Source organism: Branchiostoma belcheri, unplaced genomic scaffold (assembly GCF_001625305.1).
Source record: "Branchiostoma belcheri isolate BF01 breed outbred unplaced genomic scaffold, Haploidv18h27 scaffold58, whole genome shotgun sequence".
Classification (NCBI taxonomy): Eukaryota; Metazoa; Chordata; class Leptocardii; order Amphioxiformes; family Branchiostomatidae; genus Branchiostoma; species Branchiostoma belcheri.
In genome coordinates, this window is record NW_017804220.1 from 735,700 (window position 1) to 760,572 (window position 24,873).

Sequence of the window (24,873 nt, forward strand, 5' to 3'; positions counted from 1 at the left end):
GACTCGTGGTAACCTCCACTTCAGAGCGGGGGTGTTCTTAAAATACATGTAACACCTACAGGTGGTACTGATACAGCAATTATCACCCACTCTCAATATAGCATTCCAGTTTATCAAATAATATACTAATAATAAGGCCTAGGAAAAAACTTTTGTAATGCATAGATGTTTTCTAGGTGACTGAAAATGAAATCTGCAAGAAATTAAATAACATGAAATAAAAGGAAAAAAAATGCAAATTGGACCAGAGGCTAACTGGGTGCCAGATATAGAATAGTTGCTATGGTAACGACCTAGGGTAACCTCTGGTTGGAAGTGGGGATGTTCTTAAAATACAACATAACATCAACAGGTGGCACTTGAACACAGAAATATCAATTTACAGGGACCTTGCCTCTTTATACATGTACATGTAGCGGTCTCTTGTACAACTGGGGCTATTTTAGGGCTTTTATAATGTGGCAGCTTATTTGAAAGTATAATGGTACAGGACATAGAAAGATCCATATACAATTTTTTTGAGCTAATCAACCATTTCTAACTCCATGATCTGACACCTAAGTGATGAAATGTTGTATAAAATCAGTTTTCCAACATTGACATTGAAAATAGAAGTGTCCTCATGCAGGTTTTACTTTGTTTAACAGTATTTATAAGTTGCATCCCCAGGGATCACCAGAGAAGTCTAAAAAAAGGGGGAAAAAAGATAATACGATACGATACGATAAGGTTTTATTGGTTTATCGTAGTTTACAAAGACTGAATAAAACCAATCTACATAAAGACTTTTATCAAACCATTACAGACAATACATTTGTATATTTACAAGCTTACAACTTTTTAAAATTTGTATCAATAAATTTATGGAGGAAACAACAACAAATATGTCTACTAGGTTGTCCGATTTAAAATTCATTTTACATAGTTAGAAAAACTAGTAACCCTACGTATACTGATTCAGCAGTCGTGTGTAATGCTTACCTACCAACCCTATTTTTTTTTCAGGACTGAAATAGGATATATGTTTTTTTTTTCCTTGAACTTGAGTAAATTATACAAGTCCCAAGCTAACAGCTCTCTGCTCTGATGCGAAACGGTGTGTTACCTGGGCCACTGAAACATGCCTAAGTTCTACACCATCACCTAGTACATATATATGTACCTGCCACCCTGCCGGAGTCTACCTCATGCATCTGTACACATCCTATGAACTTGTTAATCAGACATCAGTTACAATCAGCCAGGAGATCCACCACACAAGGGGTGACCTTTCCCAGCGCACACATGTATGACACCTGGTCTGCCCCCCCTCCACCCTGACTGTACACTATCAGGGCTACAAATTCATTTTTAGGAATAGGTGCACTAATACACCCAACCTAAAAAATTAGGTGCACACAAAATTTTTTTGGGGTGCACCATATAAAACAAAACATAATTACACATTTACAGATCTCACTGCTCCTCTTCTAAGCTTGAATCTGAAATGGGAGCTAACTTCAAAATCTTACACAAGTACTACAACAAAGATTTCATTATTTTTCTGATGCTTAGATGCCAAGAATATACTGCATACTATTATTTACCATGTAAAAAAATACCTACAAAAATATTTGGGTGCAGCAGTGTACCCACAGAGAAGAATTGGGTGCACAGCTCCAATTGTAGGTGCACTAAGGTGCACGTGCACCCAGTATTTCAAGCCCTGGATTGGGACGTCTGCGAGGCGTGTTTCTGTTGTCTGCCCTGCGTCCATGGTCACTTCATTTTCTTTCTTCCGCGGCGTACGGGTGCGTAACCCATGCGCGGAGGGGCGGGCGCCCCCGCGACCCCCATTTTCCCCCACTTACAACGGCCTCGGAGTTATCCCCGCCTAGTCGAGCGAAACTGTACATTTCTTGCATGTCATTTTCTGCATGACATTTCGCTCGCAATTACGCTAAAATTGGCTCCCTCGAATGGCGAGGAGGGGGCTCCCCGAGTGGTCTTAAACATGGGAGCTGTTTTTTTTTTATTTTAACAATGTGTGCTTTTGTAAGTGGTGAGACTTTTCAATCTGTCAGTTTACAAAGTTTCATTGTGGGACACTTTGTGAGCTTTGTTAAATTTTCAGATGATATAGCATGAAGATACAAAGCAGGCATCGTCAGACGATACAAATGATGATGGTACTACTAACTACAATACAAGATATCTAAAAAACAGTTGCCTCAATTGACACATGCTTAAAATGAAGTTGAAGAAAAAAAAGGTTCCAAGTTCCTTTTGTATGTAATACATATATTCATATGCTTGATAAACTTTTCTTGGTGTAACATTTTATGGATACTAGGTGGTAACAACCATTACAGTAAGCAAAAATTCACATACTATTAATATAATGTGTTGTAAATCCTGGAATGTCATTTTCACAGAATTCATAATACTGTACTATGAATATGTGTTTCCAACGGATTACTAACACAACTGTAATACAGAATTGTTTTTACATTTCCCTTCAGTGAAAATTTCTTTTATATATACTTCATACACTCAAAACAGCTAATAGAAATCCACATACACGTATATTAACCCAGTACATGGACCAGTGCAGGTTAGGTGCAGGTAGACATCAGAACTACCTTCACAACTGTGAATTTATCTTCCCTAACCCCCATGTGCAGGTGGTATTTCTAAACCCTGCGTTGGGTGATTTCTTGGAAGCAGCGATGCTAAATGCGTGAATCATCGTAATGTAAATACCACTAGCTTCTGTCGCAAGCCGAATAACTAGAAAACCCTGCAAAGTCATTATACAGAGTCTCTACTTCATTAAAGAGGCTGACCCCAATAAAATCTCTGCTTGCTTCATCTTTTCCAATGCCTTCGCACTACCGGTAGTCTATTACAGGCAATAAGAATAACAGGATGTACAAATGACTGCACTACACGTACATGTACACTGTCTCTCTTTTGTACTGTGGCTTGCTGTCTTCTTTTTTAATGAGGGTCTACAAGGGAGAATGCTGGCAATGCTTTTAAACAAGTTTATAACGGTTAAAATGTAGGAGGGCCGACAATGTCTGACATTAAATTCAGGCAGGCTGGCAACAGTTAATGGTTTATTAAGTTTTGCTTGTGTAAGGTTTTGGAAAAAAAAAAGAAAAAACTTGATGATGAAATATCCTTACTATGGGAGTTGGTCCACTATAAAAGGAGAACAGTTTATCGATCAAGAAGCAGACCAAATCTCCTGGTATGTTATCTGTCTATTTGGCCAATTTCTACTCTTTCCGGCCACTCCCGAAGCCTGGTAGAGGCTAATATTTAAAGACCACTTAGGTATAAGATATGCAAAAAAAAATAATAAACATGCCTGATAGTGATAGGCATCGTGGTTGTGTGAAAGAAAACCCCAACCTGATGAAATTGTTTTGAACATTTTGTATCTTAAAACCTAGCCTGGAGTCAAGCCTTGTTAGCTGCCTATAGAGCTTATTCACCACACGTCACCATGACGTCATGACCCCTCATGTCCCGTGCGACGCCATTTTGGGGTCCATCTGTACAGCGAGTTTCCAGGCGTTGAAATGGCCGACAAACGTTAGGTAAACTGTCCTTTGTCCTATTACACGAAGAGTCTACCACCACTCATACCTCTCGTTACTGGAACGAAATAAAATCTGTTGGGATTGACCCGTTTCTGTTGAGTTTTGATCAGTCTGATCGAGACAGCGTCTACCGCCAGCGGAGTCCATTGACGTGACTTAGCTTCGTATTTCGGGTACTGGGCAGAAGTTTTTACACACAGGATCGGTTCAAACCCTTTAAGAGTCTGGAAGCGTTGTATCATGATGTGTAGAAAGTGTTGTGGGACAGTAGTTGCGTGGTGACAAGTACGTTGTAGTCAGGAAACGCAAAAGTTGACGCTATTTTGGAACAGCCCCGGACTGTGTCTGGATAATAACAAACAAATTAATGCGGGGCCATCGGCCGCCATCCTCAGTCCGCACTGCCGCGACTGTGGCTGGACAAGGTGAGTGTTACAAGTTGCCAGTGCCCTGTTCTACATGGAGATTTACCACAGAGTACAGGGACAGGTAGCTCCAACAGATTTACCGTGTTCATGGCTACCCACGTTGCAATCTACAGCCCCCTACGCCACGCCACTCGGGGTAAAGCACACCGATTTCTGATCAGCAAAAACAAGATAAAAGCCAATCTTGACAACATTAGACGTGGACACGGAGCCAGAACAACCCCAAGGACAATGTTACTAACAAGAAGAGTGTTCAAAGCGTAGATTGTGGCCCCAAATACGCAACTATCGCAAAGAGTTTGCATAGCGTACCATAGCGATAGGCACCATGTTGGACCCCCTAATGGCGGACGCCAGGGGGAGAGTCACGTGACAATCTGTGGTGAATAAGCCCTATAGAGCGGACCAAAGCTAACAAGGCTGGACTCCAGGCTACCTAAAACCCCCCAGCAGACCCTCGAGTGACAGAGTGCCAGTGGCTCCCCTGTTGCCCCACACAGCAGCCTCCATCAGGCCCTGGATATGAATCTGTGATTAATACCACCCTGCCTCCTGACTTTTCAGACAATATGAGATGAAGAATCATGCTTGCCAGCATGACAGCTTTCTGTGGCAGATCAGATGTCAGCAGGCAGCCCCTGATGAGAGCTCCCTCCCATGGTGCTGTCTATTAGTATAGGGTACAGATAAGGGACCGTCTCGGAAATCTGGGACGCTTCCAAACAAAGTCAATGTTGTCTGCAGGAATACAGTGACTGAACAACAGGTGCAACTTTTGTTAAAACTTCGAAATTCAAACAATCCATACTCTTACTAAATAACATTACAAGAGCAGTGTCTATTAGTATAGGGTACAGATAAGGGACTGTCTCGAAAATCTGGGACGCTTCCGAACAAAGTCAATGTCGTCTGGCATGATAAGTAACTGAACAACAGGTGCAAGTTTTGTTAAAACTTCGAAATTCAAACAATCCATACTCTTACTAAATAACATTACAAGAGCAGTGCCTATTAGTATAGGGTACAGATAAGGGACTGTCTCGGAAATCTGGGAGATGCACCCGAACAAAATCTATGTCGTCTGGCATGATAAGTAACTGAACAACAGGTGCAAGTTTTGTTATATAACAAGTTTGAAATAAATGAAGCAAAATCCCAACACTCACAAGCACATTATCATACAAGTGTGCTGTCTATTAGTATAGGGTACGGATAAGGGACCATCTCGAAAATCTGGGACGCTTCCAAACAAAGTCAATGTTGTCTGGTTTGACACATGACTGAACGACAGGTGCAAGTTTTGTTATAACTTTGAAATTCAAACAATCCAAATTCTCACATTACAAAGGCGTCATCTAAAAATTTATGGTACAGATAAGGGAACGTCGCAGAAATCTGGGAGATGCTCCCAAACAAAGGCAATGTCGTCTGGCAGAAATACGGTGACGAAACAACAGGTGCAAGTTTTGTTATACAACTTTGAGATTGAAACAATCACAATTCTCACATTATAATACAAGGTCGGTGTCTGTTAAACAGATAAGGGACCATCTCGTAAATCTGGGGGACGCACCTGATCAAAGTCAATGTCGTCTGGCAGGAATACAGTGATGAAACAACAGGTGCAAGTTTGTTATACAACTTTGAGATTGAAACAATCACAACTCTCACAATATAATATTATAAGGTCTGTGTCTATTAAACAGATAAGGGACCATCTCGTAAATCTGGGAGACCCTCCTGATCAAAGTCAATGTCGTCTGGCGGGAATACAGTGACTGAACAACAGGTGCAAGTTTTGTTAAAACTTTAAAATTCAAACAATCCAAACTCTCACTTACAAGAGCGTTGTCTGTTAGTATATGGTACAGGTAAGGGACTGTCTCGTAAATCTGGGAGATGCTACCGAACAAAGTCAATGTCGTCTGGCAGGAATACAATGAACAACAGGTTAACACTTCATTTATGAACTTTGATGGTCACTTTCATCGATACAGTGAAAATCAAGATACAAGCAAAACCAATTCACACATTGTAACATAAGGGGACTTTAGCAGCATCTTTTGAAAGTGTCACAAGCATTGAAGACCACAAAATTTGACAAATAATATGTTACGCATGATTCAAAGAAGTTTTACAAAAGTAAGCAATATATATAATAGACCTAAGCAACTTTGACTTTTGTGTCTAAGCAAATTGCAGGTTAAAATTTGACCATTAGGAATTAGGAAATGCACAAAACATTATGCCAGATCTAAATGAGAAATGTGTATGTTGTCATTGTCAAGAACTTTTTATGTGCTAAGAGTACTGTAATTCCTGACTTTTTCACTGTACTTTTATGTTCACTGTTTTCACTGTCACCTCTGTACAGTTAACCTATCATTACAGTTAACAAATAATTCCTGGACTTTCTTATTCCTGCACCAGTCGAAACCGTGAATATATAGTTCGGTGAGAAAGTGAGAATTACTAAACTGTCATTAACAGTAATTAACATCAATTTCCAATATCTGGTATAAACATACGTTTTTCCCATATTGTCATCATGATATCACCATACCAAAGCCACCAGTGGGCCAGCAAGGAAAAGTTAGTAAACACAGAAGCGGACTTCCATTTATCGTTTGTTGTAGTTGGGGAAGAAGGAATGCAAAAACAATGGTGACTGGAAGCCCCGGCGGTATTTCTAGTACACAGCATCAAAGTGAAAAATACTGGCGACCTTGGAAACCCTCCAGACTGGTATCATATGCTGTTGACAATGGAGCCCAAGGAATTCTGGGTCACGATCCCAAAGGTCAGCAGAGGTCAAGGCTTCTCCACATTGTGCTTTGATTAGGGGGCTGGGCCATTCTTTGGTGTGGACTTTGGACATTTGCCTTTTAATTATAGGACAGGGCAGAAGGGACGAACAAACAGTGGAGGGTTGTGTTAGGACACCGGGATGGTGTGAAGTCAAACATTGGAGAGGTGGTCCGAGTTTCCCCAGAGTTTATAGGCTGGCTCGTCCACTGATGTACTTACTGACTACTAGATCCAAGCAGAGGTTTGGGTTTATTCTTTTAGGTGTGTTTTTAGGCTATTTCATTAGGCTTTCTTTTTTTGCACTGGTACCTTTTCTTTTAGTTTTACCTTGGGTTGCACCGGATGGCGTAAGAAAAGATACATATTACCAGTGCAAAAAAGAAAGCCTGATGAAAAGGGCTTAAAAAGACACCAAAAATAAGCCAAAACTCAAACCTCTGCTTTTAGCGTAAAATAAACATACCAGTGCAGATAAACAATAGCCAGGCAAAAAAAAAAGCCTAAAAGAGGGTCTGCATGGGGGGGTCCTGGCAACGGTTAACGGTGAATTCAGCAGGACCGATAACGCTTAACGGTAAATTCAGGACGGTCGGCAACGCTTAACGGTAAATTGACAGACTTTTTTCGTTCGAGCTGCACTGGATTTGGTATCTCGCTTTGTGAGAAAAGGTGATCACTGACAAAATTACGTATATCTTACATGTAATGAAGCACGCATTAACCTGTGTTCCCCACATGCCCTGGTCCCCGAGTGCGTCCACAAATAAAGGGGAGTCCGAGTCGACGTCAGCCAGCTTGCATTTTTTCAGTCTGCCCAGTGGATTTTGAGAGGGGAGCGTCGTAATCTAGGGGGGTCCGGGGGAATGCTCCCCCGGGAAATTTAGGATTTTTAAGCCTTCAAAAACGCAATTTCCCACATTTTGAGAGGCAAATCATGGTGTTGAGAGTGTTTGTCGGTCCTTCTGATGTTTTCATATTTTACTCAAGATTTTGTTAATTTGCCTGTCAAGGTTGACCGATTCTTTTAAAAAATTCTGTAACTCTCCGCAAACTTCCGGAAATTGACAGGAAAGCTGGTTCTGGCTAGAGCCGAAGGGACCGAGCGCAGAAGCGCGAGTCGAGCGCCAAAGGCGCGAGCAATGTAGGGGGGTCCGGGGGAGAATTCTCCCCCGGGAAATTTTGTATTTTGAACCTTCAATGACGCATTTTCCTGCACTTTGAAAGGCAAAATTAGGCGTAACGAAGAATTCTTCATTAACGCTTAACGCTGAATTTAGGATGACAAATAACGTTTTACGTTGAATTAAAACGACCAATAACGCTTCACGAGGAATATACCGATAACGCTTAACGTTGAATTAGAGCGGGCCGGCAACGATTAACGGTAAATTAAAATAGCCCATAACGGTTAACGAAAAAGGGCATGCAGACCCTCCTAAAAGCACTCCAAAAATTAGCCAAAACCCAAAACTCTGCTTGGAAAGTACTGATAGAGTGAAAAACGAAATAGGATATACCTGTAGGATCCAGCTCATTTCCAAGACAGTGTACTACAGCTAAAAGGCTGGCACCCAGGCTACGATTGCTGAGGTCTGCTTCAGTGAAATACATGTATTTTATCTTCCAAGGCCAACTACTAGGGTATCATGACTTCACATTCAAATTGACAACAAAATCACTATATCTGCCAGAAGTGAACACTTGCCAATTTGTCAGCATTGCGCCACTGTAGCTAAAAAGGCTGGCACCCAGGCTACAATTGCATAGCTAAATGCTTCAGTGAAATATATTCCAAAACCATGGCGTATCATGACTTCACATCCAAATTGACAACAAAACTGCTACATTAACCAGAACTGAACACTTGCCAATTATCCAATTTGTCACTTATTCCCCCACTGTAGCTAAAAAGGCTGGCACCCAGGCTACACTTAAATATATCTTCCAAAACCAACTACCTGGGTATCATCACTTCACATCCAAATTGACTACAAGTACAAAACTGCTCCATCTGCTAGAACTGAACACTTGCCAATTATCCAATTTGCCAGTATAGCCCCCTCTTGTATTCCCCCATTTGACCCCCTCCCAGTGATTAGAAAGTCCCACCCACCCTGTGGCACAAATCACAGTGAACTGTCCCCCCTGGCTGTCACTACAATAGGCACAGGGCGGAGAACATGACACAATGGAATCTGACATCATGTGAAAACAATTACACACGTTTCCCTGTTGCTAGGCAACCAGGGGTGGTGGGGATAACCAAATCCAGGGGGGGAGCAGGGGCGGGGTCACGGGGTCAAGATGTGGGTCAGTACCCTTTGCAGTCCCCCCCTTTCCACATCATTATCAACAACATAAAACATGATGATGTGGGGGAAGAATGTGGGGTATGCACATATGGTAGGCAGGTGAGGACCAAATCATGTCATCTTTGTATAGAGAAGAAAAAAAAGTCATGTACTAGTATATACTAGTGTCACGGAAATGAAAACAAACCTACACCACTGTAAAAGGAAGACCTAGGACAAGTAGGAAAAGTGGGTTTCCTATTTTAGTTGTAAGAAACAGGAGGAGCGAGTAGAAACAGATAAAAAACCCTGGTCCCGGGTTCGAACCCACGATCAAACCTGGGCACCAGTCCACACACCGACGCTCTAACCACTCGGCTAAAAGGTCTAGACCCCCGGCTGGGTCAGTTGGTAGCGCCTATAAACCCCCCACTTTTACACAGTTCTGAAAAATTTGGTACGCAAGGGTTATCTTTTTTTTTTCTTTCTTTGTCATATTAGGATTTGGCAATCTCTATCTTATTATTCCAACTTGTGACGCAACTTATACAACTTGCATGAGGACACTTATATTTTCAATGTCAATTTTGTTTCATCACTCAGGTGTAACTTACTAAGATAATGGAGATAGAAAAGGTCCATCAGCTCAAAAAATTTATGTCCCTTGCGGGGGTCCACACAAAAAAGAACTCTAGGGTTGGCAGTTTTTTCTAGGGTTGGTAAGGAAAAAGGAAATGCAACATTTTTTTCCTAGGTCTTTCGTAAGTTTTTTTTATAATTTCTATGTTTGTAATATCTGGTGCAACAATAAACACTTTATTGCCAAATCTAATATCCATGTGTATTATTGATAATACAAACATATAACTTACTCAATATCTGATATTCGACAAACATATTAAAACTGGGTAATAAAGAGTGCCAAATGCAATTATAATTTTATGCATACCAGTATCCTACCAGTATGTTCATTTGTATCTTCCATATTTCTAATCTTGCCGATTGCAACAAAATATAATTGTCATAAAATGATAGATTGAGTATAATAGCTAATATTTAATCAACTACTTGTACAACAGCCCGTACCTTCCATAACCTTGAAAAACTCTCCTTATCCTTTTTCCTGCCTCCTTACAACATAACAGGGCTCCAAATACTGTCAGGACTACTATAGAAAATGTTTGACCTTGAAACTAAAAAAATTGCAAAATACTCTTCTGCAACCTGCAATATATAGAAAATCTTCTGCAAAACATAAAAATAGTATATATAATTGTACAAAAAGTTCAAAAGAATCAAAATCCCCAAATACTCTCCTGCAACATTCAAAGTACCAAAAAAAAAAATGCTACTGACTTCAAAAAAGTATCATCAACTTTCCAGTTGGTAAGCTAAAAGACTATATGCAGCCTTGGTATTATGAATCACGTATTTGTAGGAAACAAAAATAAATTATTCCTGCAGTAACAAATACAAATTTCCTACCAAAAAGGCTAGAACCTCGGCATTAAAAAGGTTAAACATGTCGCTATTTTTCACAACTATGACTTTCAGCCACCCCGGCAAACTTATGCTGGTGCAAAAACTTCCTGCAACCTTCTATAAAAAAAAACATTTTGATGGATCGTCACAAAACTTGATATGTGGTTAGGTTTTGACCTATCGAAGAAGCAAATTGATTTTGGACCCCTGGCAGTTTTCCTTGATACTGCAGCAGAACGTCCAGTATACAAAAGTATAACAACCTGCCAGTTAGTTAGCTAAAAGACTATACAGCCTTGGTATTATGAATCGCATATTTGTAGGAAACAAAAATAAATCATTCCTACAGTAACAAGTACAAATTTCCTACCAAAAAGGCCATTAAAAAGGTTAAACATGTCGCTATTTTTCACAGTACGACTTTCAGCCACCCCGGCAAAGTTGCGCTGGTACAAAAACTTCCTGCAACCTTCTAAATAAAAAAAAAATGTTTGAGACTACAAAAAAGCATCAACAACTTGCCACTTGGTAAGCTACAAGACTACAGAGTCTTGGTATTGGTATTATGAATCACATATTTTTAGGAAACAAAAATAAATCATTCCTACAGAAACAAGTACAAATTTCCTACCAAAAAGGCTAGAACCTCGGCATTAAAAAGGTTAAACATGTCGCTATTTTTCATAAGTGTGACTTACTTAAGTTGCACTGGTGCAAAAACTTCCTGCAATACACAGAAAATGTTTGAGACGACAAAAAAAATCTCCATATACTCTCATGCAACCTTCTAAATAAAAAAAATGTTTGAGACTACAAAAAAAGTATCAAGAACTTGGTAAGCTAAAATTTAAAGTAAAAGACTATACAGCCTTGGTATTACGAATCACGTATTTGTACCAAACAAAAATAAATCATTCCTGCAGTAACAAGTACAAATTTCCTACCAAAAAGGCCATTAAAAAGGTTAAACATGTTGCTATTTTTCAGTCACAGCTATGACTTTCTGCCACCCCGGCAAAGTTACGCTGGTGCAAAAACTTCCTGCCGCAGAGCCAAACATGATGTGGGTTACAATCGTGTCCTCTTTGCCTTTCCCGGTAACAGGGAAATATGGTGCCTGGTTCCCCATACAAAGCTTGACAGGCCACTGGCTCGACCTCCGACCCCTTCCCCTTCAATACTGACATTTCCAGTTGCATTGTATGTCAGAGTGTCAGGCTCATGCAGTGATTGAGTACAAGAGGCTATTTTTTACGGTGAAAGGGTGGGTTGTCTCCAGAATTTCCGATTGAACGCACAGAAAGTGGTTGACATATTGTTTACATATCTGGGGTATAGCATGAGGAAAAGAGCTGTGGCCCAGATAATTCAATGTTTCAGACCTCATCAATGTGGTATTACTGTAAATCACTTTGTATTTGCTGTGGCAAAAGTTTGCGGTCTGAGACAAATTGAGATGTCCGCGGAACTATATGTTCGCGGGGGTAGTAGGTGTAAAAGAAGGGAAGTTGACGAATTATTTGTTTGATAAATGATAAATTTGTGGTACAGACATGGCCGCAAAAGTATATAAAAGAACCCCAAATATAAAGTGATTTACAGTATCTGATCATGAATTTGGAAAGTGTTAGTCTTTTTTGCCGAGAAACTTATGTTTCTGGTAGCAATTTCGTATGTATGTGGTTCTATATGACAACGCAAGTAGCTTTCAATGGATTGTCACAAAACTTGATCTGTGGTTAGGTCTCGACCTATCGAAGACGCAAATTGATTTTGGACACCTGGCAGCTTTCCTTGATACTGCAGCAGAACGTCCAGTTTTTACATCTTATTTGCAATGTCTCTTATGCAAATCTAAGCTAAGGCCACACCAATTTAATTTGTTGTTTCTCTGATTTTTTCAGAAAAAATATGAAGCGACAGGGCGAAAAAAAAAACAGGCCAAGTCACCCCATGATAGCCTGAAATGTTACAATATGAGCCATGAAGTGAACATACCAGGCTGGTTTATAATCAAAACAATAGATTTTGAACCTGAAAAACTTTTGAAAGTTAAAACAACTAGGAAGAGAAAGACTTTCTTCAACTGTTGGGGCCAAAATATGTCTTTCATTGAGCATTCTGCAGTTGATTTAGAACAAAAAAAAAATTCTTTTTTTTGCAAATCAGAAAAAATGGACAGGGGGAATCCGGGAAACAACAAATTAAATTGGCGTGGCCTTAACATATTCTCCATAGGGTTAGGAATACAGTGGAATCTTTTTTTTTTCATGTAGACTTTTGAATAAAGAGGAAAAAGTCTTGAACTTGAATGCTGGACACAGAAAAATATCTTAAAACTGAAGAAGTCCTGAGGGCTGCCATCCTTTTTGCAATTCTGACTTGCCTCTTGGTATAATCAAGCAGGTTCTAATCTCCTTGGTGTCATTGAAGTATCTTTTTCACATACAACATGTAGAAAGATGTGTAACTTTCTGCATAAGCAGAAGGGTAGAATAAAATCAATCAAATCCAAAGCCAAGAAGAAGAACTATACAGTATTCAAACATCTCTAGTGTGATTCTATTGACAGATGTCTACTAGAGTCCCATTTTTCTTTAATTGCTCCTAATAGCAAAAAAAATCAACAATTATCATGACAAAAGTAAATCTGTTCATAACTTTCCAAGACATTTAAGTGACAATCACTCAAATGAAGTTTTAAACTATCACTCATTTATGATTTTTGTATACAGAATATTATATACATATATAATGTATTGTACTATTATAGTCTCCGGAATGGGCAACTTGCAAAGGTGTTTACTATACACCTGTTTTGTTCTCCCTTCCACTTGTGTACTTGCGGAGCATTCTAATTAACAATTTCAAATTGTTTGGGAGTGAATGTGTCACATACATGTATTATAATATAATACGAGAAAATACATTGGAGCACTAATACGGTACATGTAGTAAGAATAAAGACCCAGCATTTACAATGCTCAGTAAATGCCTTCAAGGCAAGGTTTAAAAAGTTCACAGAGAACATTTGACCATCCTCACAAACCCATTATGACAGTTGGCGGACAGTTGGTTGAAGAGGAGATATTTAGGAGCAGCCTAAACTGGACCAATGTCCTACATGTACCTGACCGAAGACTCAACATACTGATACATACTCTTCTATCCTCTTGATAAAGACTAAAAGAGCTTCATACATTTGTAGTGAAACACTAAAACCATGTGTTCCCTCCCCTCCTGACGCTCTTCTCAACTTTTTGAGAGGCCATTAGTTGCAGAAAACTGTCGCAATGGAGGACCAGGAAAAAGCGGCAACACTGTAGTACGTAATGGGTCACACTGGTACAAGTGGCCATTTGGGCTCTCCCGTCACAAGAGCTCTTGGCTTGACATTCAAGACGGGAGTCCTTGTGTCTTCAAGTAGTCCTGTGGCCCCCTACTCCACCCCAGTACCTCAACAACTTCCATGTGTCACCCTCTTCTTTTACCCAAGGTGTACTACATGTCTAGGGTCCTTCTGAAGAGCCGTCACTGTCACTTACTACTATACTAGGACTACTGAGTCCACTTCAATGTTGTACTATTTTTAATGGACTACAAAATTGCCAGTAAGCCACCTGGAAATTCACTTTCGCTTCAATTCAGATCAAGTGTCAGAATGTGCCTCTGAATATGACATTAATATAAGGCTACACTAAGTTATTAATTGGGTTCTCAGAATTGCCTGCTTAATTTTTTTTAAAGTTTGGTTTTAGGTTTTTCTTTTAATGCCCACGATCATGATAATGATCATTCTGGCATGCTCATAATTAATGCCTGAGCCAAGTGAAGAAACTTCAAGAAAGTTGTGTAAAGTGCCTTTCCCAAGGGCACAAGGTTGGTGACATGGCAGGATTTGAACCTGGGACCTCTTGGTTCTAAGCTGAATGCTCTGCCATTACGCCACGCGACCCAACAATCAAAGTTCTGAATCAAGTTCAAAATGCTCATATTTTGGCCCCGATGGTTGAAGGAAGTCTTCTTAAGTTAGAAAAGATTGGTTTGTTTAAAATAGGATTGATCTAATCTACTTGTATTTTTAATCCAATCAAGGGATTACAAAACTATTACAGAAATAAATGTTTTTCGTATAACAAAACCACAAGCTCTCTAATCAGTTTCTTTGCTGAAAGAGAAGTTAGGCCACAGCAAATAAATTTTATGGATGACATCCTCCGCAGACACCAAACCTAATGCGAGCAGGCGAAAAAAAACAAGGCAGCCCCCCCAAAAAAGGTTCCGACATTTTGACTCAATCATTGTACAAATGGTTTTGATTCAGTGGCAACATCACATTTACACAGCCAGCATCACATATCACTGCACCAAAGTAAAAAACAAACATTAATTCAGATTAAATCAGAGCCCTTTCTTGTCTCCTCTCTTCAAAGTTATCTGCCATCCGACTTCCGGCATGGCAACAGACATCTTTGCCCATTTTTGGCATGTTGACCACTGTCAGAAGGCAACCTTGATACCTTGATACCGTCTTCGGGATAATGAGGTAATCCTGTAGTGATCCCAATCTCGACTTCACTCATTGTTATACTTTATGCTCTCCCAGTATTTGTTCGTCTTGAACTCATTTACTGATTTTGAGTTAATTACGGCCTGTGGTAGACTGGTAACAATTTTTTTTTTCCAAAATCAGGCGAAAATTAATGCGCGTGCTGATGTCATCCATAAAACTTACTTGCTGTGGACTTATTTTGAACAAATGACTTTCCTATGATGTGTCTGGGACAGGCATGCCAGTGCCTCTCTCCCTGCTGTGATAGTGGTCATGCTTGACTGAGTATATAGGTCACATATGGTCTGACTTCTACTATACAAGAACTTCTGTGCCACCAATAATGGAAACAGGTACAGTTCTGATAAAGCCTAGCGCACTCCAAGCAGAGGTTTGGGTCTTGGGTATAGAAAATCACTCTTGAATCCTGGCTAGAGCGACTTATGCGAGAGGTAGCCATGAGTAAACTGCGCTGTGTGGTATAGAAAGGTATCGGCTTGTACACCGTATGATTTGGATTTTGAAGATTTCCCCGTTCGTGTATAAATGCGCGGCATTACGCAACTGCGTTCCGGGGTGATCCGGCTGCAGTTCCGTTGACCCCGGTAGAGGGCCAAATCAAAGTGGTCGTCATGGTGTTAAAAAAACCATAACTTTTTTTTGTGATTTCGGTTATTTTGTAGATTATACCATATATTTCAACATATTAGTTGGCCGCGTTTCTCTAGTGCACCCTGCTATAATTTTTACCGCATTTAAGTGAGTCTCCTCGAATCCCCATAGGCCGGAAAGTGTGTTCTGCCACCTCAATCAGGCTATTATAACTGTTGCCCTGGCAACTAAATTAATTATGAGATTGCTGTGACTTGTTTTGTTCCTTTACAAACTATAGGCACTTTCCATCTGCATGCATGCTGTAACACCTTTGCAGTTTAGTTGAAAAGCTACATTGAAAAGCTTGCTGATAAGACAGATACAAGACATGTTGCATATGCTTCAGATGCAAGTGATGAAAATGCGAAACTAATTTATCAACCATCGATGATGAGGAAAGATCTGCAATGAACAATGTACATTAATCATAATTTATCATCATAAGTGTTTCCTGTTTATTACCCCGGCACTCTTGTAACACATTCCATGTGTACGCACATTCATAACCTTATCAATGGTCACAAGGCAATTACATAATCTCTATTTGTAGTTTGCCATGGTGAAAGGGCAACGACCTTAGAAACCTGCCAACATCACCTCATGATAGCCTGGATGCCAGACTGTTCCCAGGGCCAAATTATACACAAGCCAGCCCAAAGTTAGACCCTGACAAGCTCTGACGAGTCTAACTTAGGGTGTCTGTGGTAAAATTATTTTGGGAGCATTTAGGCCCTGGAGCCAAGGTACTAGCCTAGATATGGCCCAGGCAACAGTCTAGCACCCAGGCTAGCCCTGGATTCGCGGATCTAGTCTGTATACTAGCCCTGGCAACAGCCTGACACCCAGGCTAGCCCTGGTCCTGGCAACAGTCTGGCACTCAGGCTAGCCCTGGAGCCAAGGAGCTAGTCTGAATATTGGCCCTGGCAACAGTCTGGCACTCAGGCTAGCCCTGGAGCCAAGAAGCTAGTCTGTATATAATACTGGCAACAGTCTGGCACCCAGGCTAGCCCTGGAGCTAGCCTGTATACTGGCCCTGGCAACGGTCTGGCACCCAGACTACCATTTTCACTTCCTCACGAGGAGTTGAGTTGTCCCGCGCGTGATCGGGCGGCGAAGTCTGACTTTGACAGATTGTGATTGATTTTTACGTACATACAGTATAGCGTGTCACATATATTTATACACGGTGACAACATTTCTAGTGCTTACAACTAGATTTCCCGAGTAGAAATGTCTGAATAACTCATACGTGTGTATTTCGATATAACTTCCTTCTTGCATAACAACGCATTTTTCAAGACAACGCATATGTTGATGTTGTCTGCATGTGTGTCGCCACGAGTCATTATTTATGACATCTAATTCTGTCGCTTTGCACAACTTAAAGAGACGTCTGGTGGACTCAGTAGACATCTCTGTGAACCGTAAATACTATCAGACGTATAACCTGTGTTGAATACGTGAGCGGTGCGTACAAACAACACTGAAATACTAACCTGCTTGCCGAAACTGCGAAAAAGCAACATGACCGCCGCCATTTTGAAAAGGGGGTGTGTGTTTCCTTGCATCATGGGAGGCACAATATTTCGAAAAATACTGTTTTCCTGTTCAAAATATTCATAAAAACTGATTTATTGGTTAGTACTGAGTTATTCAAATTAATTTTTATTTGAAAACTATGGTGAATTTTGGAGCTGCGATGTTGAAAGTCTGGCGTGTCAAAGGTTAACCAAGAACAGAGCGGGGCCGCGTGGAGTTGTGGGAAATATTTGGCATTCCATCAACATGGCGGCGTCAGATTGATGTATCGATTGACAGCTACAATGACTGCTTCATTTACCGACCTTTCCATTGTGTTTTCCTCGTAGTTCTTATTTATATTCGGCGTTGTCCGATCGCGAAGGCCACTCGCGCGGAAATGCAAGACACACTGCGGGCGAGGACGTAGCGGCAAGCGGGGGAGGAGGCGGACGTCGAAAATACCTCGGTCGCTGGAAACGAAGTCAGCGGGAGCAAATTGATACTAAGGTAACGGAACAAAAGCTATTGTTTTCGCTATTGTTTGCCCGCCTTTCTCTTTTGTTCTTTGTCCCGGCTTGTTATTGTCGAGGGCTTTTATGCATGCATGGGTTCCATTAGGCGCCCCGCGTTGTTTTCCCAGGCGTTTTTCCGTGGTTTTTAGGGGCGTTTACCGCGTGAGAGCGGGAGGTGTGTGACCAGGCGGACAGGCGGGAAGCAGGGCTCGGGAAGCCCGACGCACTCCTCACACCCGATACGGCGCACATGTGTGCCGCCCGATACAATGACTAATATTCCGAATTGTTGCTCTAAAAATACCCTGATGGACGGAACAGCTTGCACTGCAAGAAATTGCGCAGCAGAATTCAATCCCTTTATGCTGACAAAAAGAAGGTAACAATCACTTTTTGTTTCCGCGCGATCTCTTTGAAGCGAGAGGAAGAAGAACAGCAGAAGTTTTCGTAAATGTCATCTCTAATTTTTTCTCTCCCTAGGAAATATCCTGGGGCGGCCTTTGTGGCATTTTCCTCGGGCATGTCTTTCCGTGATGAATTACTGTAGCGCTTCTTTCCAATTAACTACACCGTAAGGTAATCCACCACGTCCATCATGTAGCATTGTGAAGAGAGAAAAAGATTACGCAAGTTCCCGACTTCTGTCGGAGCTTTCTCCATCCGGTAGTGCGTTAGAGACTTGACGGTCGTTTCTCAGTCTCTCCCCGCGCAGTAAGAAAAAAAAGGATTCGCTGTTTTTTAACGAGGACTGTAGTTCTAACGGGTGGGCATGTTTTCGGGAGAGTGTTAAATATTTACATTTCTCAGTCTATGTCTATATTCGGTGTTAACTTGGGGCGATTGTCTCGCCTTTGTTTGGCCATCCCAGGGCGCCACACATCTGTGACAACCTCCAACTTTCCCCACAGAAAAGACGTCCTTATTTCCCCCTCTGACGTCCCCCCTGTATTCCTGGTTTAGGCAAGCCGATTTGTTGTTCCCCTACACTGTCATTTCCCCTCTTCAAACCACCCCAGGCCGGCCTGGCCCTGCCTGACAAGTGGACAATATGGTTTCAATATTGTTTGTGTGGTTAAAAATCTTCCAGGGGGCCACTCCCCTCCGCACAAACACAAAACCCAGTTTATCAGGTCCTGAGGACAACAGAGCCTATTGTTCCCCTGTCTGGGTGTAATTTGTCTCGGCCTGAGTCCCTAAAGGTGTAGTATTTGTTGTCCGTGCTTTACAGGCCCAAATTCCCTCACCAAATACCTCCTCACTTCCCTCCATTGATGTTGTGTATTATTCCCATTCTTATGCAAATTGCCGTTAAAAGACACATTGTGATGGAAATGTGAGCTTTTGTTCCTTTGAAGGCTTTGTCGGGCGCCGCCTGTGGTATTTGCCCTGTGTAGGTGTAACCATAGGTGCAAACAACAGGTTTTGTCATCCGTCCCGTCCAGCGGAAAATAAGCGAAAAGTGACTTCACTTTGGGGTCCGTGTGCCGCGGTCCTAAGGGGGGCGTGTTTGGGAGCGTGATTTTCGCCGCCGTCGCAACAATGGACGATTGTCAACTCCCATGAACAAACAAACCTGTTTTGCTGGGAAGTAGACCGCACACAAGCACGAGGAGGGACGGTTTGCGGAAGCGACGATTCAGCGTGGGGAGAGAAAACCGACCAGAGTGTCCTTGGAACAGGGTTGCCGGCGTGGACTGAATGAGAAGAATGCTTTTATCGTGGGCAGGACACACCGTGCAAGATAATGGATTTTTATTATTATGTAAATATCTCTCTTGATATCTACAAATAGTGCCTTTACTTGTACCGTGTTTGCTTAGCAGTTTATGTTCTTTGCCCCCGTAATAGAGTGCTTCAGTTCACTGTGGTTGTTGTATCGTACCTCCCTCGTTTGCCTCTCTACCTTCTCATCTGCATATCTACAATATCAAGATTTTCCAGAATCCTTGAATTGCTATTCCCTGTATCGCTTTTTATCTCTCTGTAGGCAAGAGCACAGGGGTACCGGGAGCAGGCGGGCTTGTTAGCGGCGGCCAATTTGCCCGAGCGCCCGGTTCATTCTTAACGCCTCTTCCATTTACGCGTGACGCAAAACGCTGATTTGAAAGGGGCAGGTAGGAGCGGAGCAAACAATAGTGCACAAACTCAATTGACTCTATTAAGCCGATGATCCTAATCTGGCATGCAGGGTTGCAAAGGGGCCTGGGTGGAAGGAAAGCACTCAGCTCAGGGCCGGCATACCCTCCCAATCCCTGCTGGACCTCTCTCCCAAGTGTTACTGTTTATCCTGTGTCACACAGAGCGTTCTTGAAAACAATACATTCCTGGCCCGGGCTATATATAGCGGGTGGATCAGATTCAGAATATGTGGCACCCCTCCTTGAAAAACAAAGCATGGGTGCAACCTACCAGCCCCCATTATAATCATCAAAAAATATCCGCCCGCGTCCCCGACGTTTGTTTTTGAAACAATTTGTTTTTCATAATTCCCCAGAGGCCTTGCCTGAAATTCCCATACATATGTATACCCCGCAAATGGAAAGTGTATTGCCTTGTCAATTAGGCTTTCAAGAGCCGTGGAAAAGAAAAGTGTGAGTGCTTCTCGGCTCGAAATCGTCACCTCGCGTCCATACAAATGTTTTCGTACTCGAAAAATTCCTCCGAAACGGCTATCAAAAATATATCCAGTCAGGAATTAGATTACAACTCCGTTCCATTTGCTGAGTGAAGGCTCCTAGATTGCGCCATTAACACCATTCTCTGCTGCCACATGAAATTTTGATGAAGTTCATTTATTAATCATAACTTGCCCATCATTATGATCTATGTTCCGAGCCACAAATTATGCATGTAAAGTATGTCATTTCATGGACAATGCCTTTGTTCGCGCTCCGAGCGCAGACCGCATGCATTATGACCGGTTATTATATAGAAGCCCATCTCTTTCTGACTGGAAGGCCTGGATGTTGTAATAGTGCTGTTATTCTGTACTTACAAAAGGGAGATCATAGGCTGAGGTTGGGAAGGAGGAGGAGGATAATTACATCATGGAACAAGGTAGATCCACACAACCAGGTCATCACTGTATCTCATTAGCACCCAGGGACTCTGTTTCCATGCAAACAATGTAGTTTTTTAAAACCCAGCTTCACTGAGAATAAAAAAGTATTTCTGCTTAGTCGCATTTTGATATCTCAGGCACATTTTCCCTAAAATCAAGTAAGTAAAAAGGTCTAAAATTTTCTTGATTTTATTTTGACAGATTCTAGAAAAAAAGCCTTTCTGCTGATTCGCATTTTGGCATCTCAGGATCTTTTCAATTAAAGGCAAAATTGTCAGTAAAATAAGTAAGAAAGGTATAAAAATTTCCTTGATTTACTATAATAGATTCTCAAAAAAAGCTGTTTTTTTTTCTTCTTGTTCTTCTTCTTTCTGTTACGATTTTGATTTCTTAAATAATGGCACATTTTCCATTGAGGCAAAATTGTCACTAAAATCAAGTAAAAAGGTATAAAATTTCCTTTATTTTATTTTGACAGATTCTCAAAAAAAGCCGATTTTTTTCTTCTCGTTCTTCTTCTTTCTGTTACCATTTCAATTTCTTAAATAATGGCACTGCATCAGGGATCGGCAGACTGAGGCGACTTTCCCACGGATAAACCCCGCTGTTATTTCGGAGCGGAGAGAAGTGCCATTGTGGCGGACGAAACAATTACACCGACAGACAACAGTCTGGGTCATTGCTTTTGCATTATTTGGACTTCCCTCTTGTATAAGGGAGAACTGTTGGGATTGTAACGGGGTACAATACGACATGGAAGTCACAATGGAGTGGTCCCAGACAATAGCCCACACAGATTATTGGCGTTGTAAGGCATCCCAGAGACGTCGCAATGGCCAAACGGTCTGGTGGCTTTCACTCGGTCCGTACTTCTGGCCCCCACTCCATCACTGAGTGACTACGATTCATTTCGTATCCACATTTAAAATCATAGAAGTGGCAACACACAGTGCTTGTAATATTCCCTAGTACTACCAGTTCTTTATTTCATACTAAGATATTGCTGATATTTCGAAAAATGTATACATAATTTTTACAAAGCGCAGAAAATGTATGACTGACTTTGGCGCAGGCCACTCACAATGCTGAGAAGATGTAATCAAGTACTAGTAGTAGTAACTATAGAAAATATAAACTTCATGAGAAATGTCATTGTGGGTAAACTTGCCACACGTTTAAAGGATTGTTTTTCCGTTTTTGTTTAATTATTTGTGTTGGAAGCAGAGATAAGCTTCATCGATCAACCTCATCGCCACTGCCACTTTCACTGCCGACTAACGAGGGTGTGTAAAACTTTCGCTTTTCGTCTGGGCGCGGGCTGTGTTGGCCGGACCCCCGCGGTCGCCGGTGTATCAGTATGTGTGTGTTCGTTCCTCGTTTGTTCCACATCGCGGCCAGACCCCTGGCCGGCTCGGAATAATTACATTGTCTGCCGCTCCATTCGTCCCCGGAGAGTTTTAGTAGCCCATATTTTCCATAATGTCATATTTAGGTAATAACGGGCCATTAATGGCAATAATAGACAAGGGGACGCCACTGGAAGGGGAGAGCGAAAGTGGCAATTAGCATCTCGGTGATTTGCGCGGACAAAGAACAGGGACTTTCGGAATTTTAAGGGCAGCGAAGGATGCTGGGAATATTTCTTCAGTGCTGGAAATACCCATCTCATCTGCATTTTGCAGAGATTTACAATATTGCATAAGGGTCTCCCTGGAAATTTCTAGGGGAGCGGTGCTCCCTAATCAGTTGATGAGAAATCAGCAAATTTTCATGAAAATACTGAGAGAAAACCGTAAATTTAAACATTTTGGGAGAGGTGCTAGTACGATGTTGGGAAGAGGGGAAGCACCTTTGCTTCGTTGCTTGGGAAGAGCCCTGTTGCAAAAGAAAAATCATAGAATCTGTAATTTGGTGTTAGTTCAGGAGTAAGGTTGTAGTGTGGAGGCTTGTGTATTTGTAGAAAGTGTTTCCAAAATTGCAGAACAAAATTTGGACTCATCTTCAATATTGCAGAACATTTAAAAAAAGGATTTCTACCACTGTTTTTTCTTGGTTGAGATTTGGGGGATGAGCAATAGATGCACCATGATACCAGTACTTTAAAAAATAAGTTTGTTTGATTTTTCATCTTATGCAGTCACATATGCAGCCAAACATTCTTAACTCCTTATTAGCGCATACTAGTATTGACCCTCACGTTCCATTATACACATTGATATCGGTGCTTAATATCAACTTTTCTTGTCACTCTCTGACTTTTAAAAAATGATATCACCGTTCTTTTCGCTGCATGTCCATGAATTTCACTAGTTATAGCCATTCTTCTGAGAAAATATTTTCTCACTCAGTTATTAATTTCATAAATCTACATTTAAGTAGCAAAATTGATTATTGACATTGATGATAGTCTATCGTGTTGCATGGTTCTTCCCAGCAGATGTACTCTAGGTGTGAAAATGTTCTTGTAGGTGAAATTCACCTTTTGTGGCTTGCCTGTATACAGAATAGGTAGAATGCCTCTGGACCAGCATTAATAGAGCCTTAGTTGTTCCCTAAGCCGGCACGTCAACCTTGTGGAATGACATTCAACTCAACAGAGCCCACCCCTAGGCCATTCAGCCAACTGTTTGTCCTCGGCACAAAGCCTCATTGTTCTTCATTCTCCTGCCATGTCCAGAGCCAGGCTATTGTCTTGGCTTTTTTCTCAAGGGAAACATGTTTCCGCACTGGCCCATGGGCCAGGGAGCGGACAATAGGCTATTGTGTGGGAACCTTGGAGTGGAATCTCCCTTTGTCCCACTACATCTGATAACGGCCAATTTAGGAGGAGCGCCGGCATTTCGACCATGTTGTCGTCCGGGCTCCGCCACGCAGAAAATGGTGACAGATCCGACGGCAAGGACTCCAAGATGACGACCTTGAGTTTGGAAGGTAAGGTCGGAGCTTCTCCGTGTTTATTTGGACTTGGAGGAGATGGGTGGAAAGATTCCTCTCCCAGATGTGGACTTGGTTTTCGGATGTCTTGGTGCCTTATGTATACATTGTCACCTAACGTTCAGTGCCTTGGCCAATGCAGTCATGCTTCGAGGGATCGTAAAAGAGTTGAAAACCAGTAAAAATGTGTTTTTCTGACCCAAGTTCTTAGACTTTTATGGCAGAAATATTGTCACCAACAAATTGTAATGTGATAAATGACATCATTGGTTTGTTCTCACCTGTTGTTGGATGTTGGACTTGATACTCAAAAGATGTTGAGTCGTGGTCACAAGTGACATATCAACTTGGCAACGAAGTAAAGGTGTTCTTTAGTTTTTATTCCTTTATATGTAGTTTTCCATTCATCTGAATTTTGTTAGCGGATTTGAAGAAAATCATGAAATACATTTTGTAGTAATTCCCAATCTTGCTTGGGTGACAGATTGTTACCAGTATACGTATGTAGGCTAGCTCCTTGGCTCCAGGGCGAAGGAAGTTTTACCATAGACCCCCTCAGTCAGAACCTGCACAAGTACTGGGTAGCTACATAGGGGCTGACCTGTTTATTCGCCCAGGGAACAGCCTGGCATCCAGGCTACATGTATTCCCTATGAAGCAAGAGTACCTCCAATAATTCTTCTATGAGAGTTCTGTGTCTTCAGCTTAGGACTCAGAGGAAAGAGACGTTTCATTTTAATCTTAAACCCAAAATTTATGTAATACAAGCTTGTAAACAAGTCAGAAAAGATACCACAATCTGAACTGACAAGTTGCGTGTCTATTTTGAGAGAAAAAAAAGAGAAAGTCTACCTGTTGTCATTAAAGCTTTGAAGTTCAGAAAACCTGTCATTCCAACTCAAGACTGGCATAGATGGATTAAAGTTCGGGAATTTTTGGGTTTGACCCTGGCCTAATTTGAACCCAGTGAGGGTCAAGGTTAAGGGTGCAGTGGCCTCATTTGGTGGTGTACGTGTTGTGTAGACTCAGTGACTGGAAAC

General features: G+C 41.4%; 2 protein-coding genes across 2 annotated transcripts in view; one reads left to right on the top strand and one right to left on the bottom strand.

The window, feature by feature from the left end:
• The window catches only part of LOC109481846 (branched-chain-amino-acid aminotransferase, cytosolic-like), a 46,168-nt gene extending 28,768 nt beyond the window's left edge, over nt 1-17,400 (bottom strand). Inside the window, exon 1 of the mRNA XM_019784467.1 lies at nt 17,302-17,400. Within this exon, the coding sequence (XP_019640026.1) occupies nt 17,302-17,376 (75 nt within the window). The 5' untranslated portion in view covers nt 17,377-17,400. The remainder of the gene's footprint in view (nt 1-17,301) is intronic.
• Nucleotides 17,401-17,839: 439 nt separating this feature from the next.
• LOC109481786 (transcription factor Sox-5-like) overlaps nt 17,840-24,873 on the top strand; it is a 47,890-nt gene continuing 40,856 nt past the window's right edge. Inside the window, exon 1 of the mRNA XM_019784375.1 lies at nt 17,840-18,217. Coding sequence (XP_019639934.1) covers nt 18,108-18,217 — 110 coding nt within the window. The 5' untranslated portion in view covers nt 17,840-18,107. The remainder of the gene's footprint in view (nt 18,218-24,873) is intronic.